Source organism: Saprolegnia diclina (assembly GCF_000281045.1).
Source record: "Saprolegnia diclina VS20 unplaced genomic scaffold supercont1.381, whole genome shotgun sequence".
Classification (NCBI taxonomy): Eukaryota; Oomycota; class Saprolegniomycetes; order Saprolegniales; family Saprolegniaceae; genus Saprolegnia; species Saprolegnia diclina.
In genome coordinates this window covers 1-1,157 of record NW_008246448.1, presented here as the reverse complement: position 1 = coordinate 1,157, position 1,157 = coordinate 1, and the positions used below count along the sequence as shown (strand labels likewise).

The 1,157-nt window shown below is 60.9% G+C and overlaps 1 protein-coding gene across 1 annotated transcript; it reads left to right on the top strand.

Moving 5' to 3' along the window:
- Window positions 1–27: 27 nt before the first annotated feature.
- SDRG_17443 (hypothetical protein) lies at window positions 28–1,099 on the top strand (the record flags this gene model as incomplete). The annotated part of the gene is made up of 1 exon (XM_008623685.1): window positions 28–1,099. A coding segment is annotated over one exon (1,071 nt), but the record flags the coding sequence as incomplete, so codon positions are not given.
- Between the last annotated feature and the right edge of the window lie 58 nt (window positions 1,100–1,157).

Below are 1,157 nucleotides of genomic sequence, written 5' to 3'. Positions count from 1 at the left end.
CTCTTTGCCTTTGTGTGCGCCATCCCCATGCTGCTCGTGGTCGTCGCCGGCTGCATGCGCGGCGACTTGGCACAGAACGGCGCGTATCGCGACGATCCAAGCGCGCCAGTCTGGGCCAGTGGCACCCTCACGACAGCCTACTTTGCGTGGCTGCCCTACACGACGTGGGGGTACGCCGGTGTCGAGTCGCTCACACTCATCGCTGGCGTCACGAAGGATCCGAAGCGCACGTTGCCTCGCGGTATGCTCTTTGCGGTCGTGACGCTCTTTTGCTCCAACATTTCCATGGTGTTTGTCGTGCCGTCGCTGCCACCAGGCATTGCCTCCGCGGTGAACGCAACGTTCCCGCTCAACAACGGACTTGGCATGCTCGGAATTTCCGACGTCGTTGGGCAGTGGCTGATTCTACCGGCGCAAATGGGCATGGCGGCGGGCTTCTTCCTGCAGTACGCGCACTTGACGCAGTCGCTCGCCAACTCCAACATGCTGCCGGCGTGTCTTGGCCTCAAAAACCAGCCGACGACGCTCAAACCCATGGTGGCCGCGTCCGCTTTGGGGTACCTCCTCTGTACGGCAGCGCATTTGAGCCCTGCGTTTCAGCAGGCCGAGCAAAACCTCTTTATTCTAGCGGCAACATTTTGCTACAGCGCGCAGCTCATTGGGTTCGTCATGCTTCGGACAACGTACCGCTGCGACTCGAAAGAATTTACAAGTCCGTTTGGTATTCCTGGCGCCATTTTTGCCGGTAGCGTCTACCTACTGCTCGCGCTCTCAATCGCCGGTGGATTCCAGGGCGACGACGGTGTCGCGGCCGCGTCGTTAGCCGTGTTTCTCCTGCTGCTCTTGCTGTACTACCACACTGTGTGCAAGGCGACCCAGACGCTCACAAAGGACGAGTATGCGGCCGTGTTTAGGTTTTCCGTCATGAAGTACAACGCCGCGCGACGCAACAAGTCGCGGTCGAGCCGCCGGAGCTCGGTCGCCAAGACGATTGCATGGGCCGTCAGCCTCGTCGCCGCGTCCAACGAAGCGACCAAGCACCAAGCACCAAGAACGATCACGGTCAAGACCCAGCGCAGCGTCGCCAAGTCCCAACGCGGTAGCCGCACCCAAGCACCGTTGGTTGCTCCCTCAGAGGAGGTGTCGACGGAGCACCC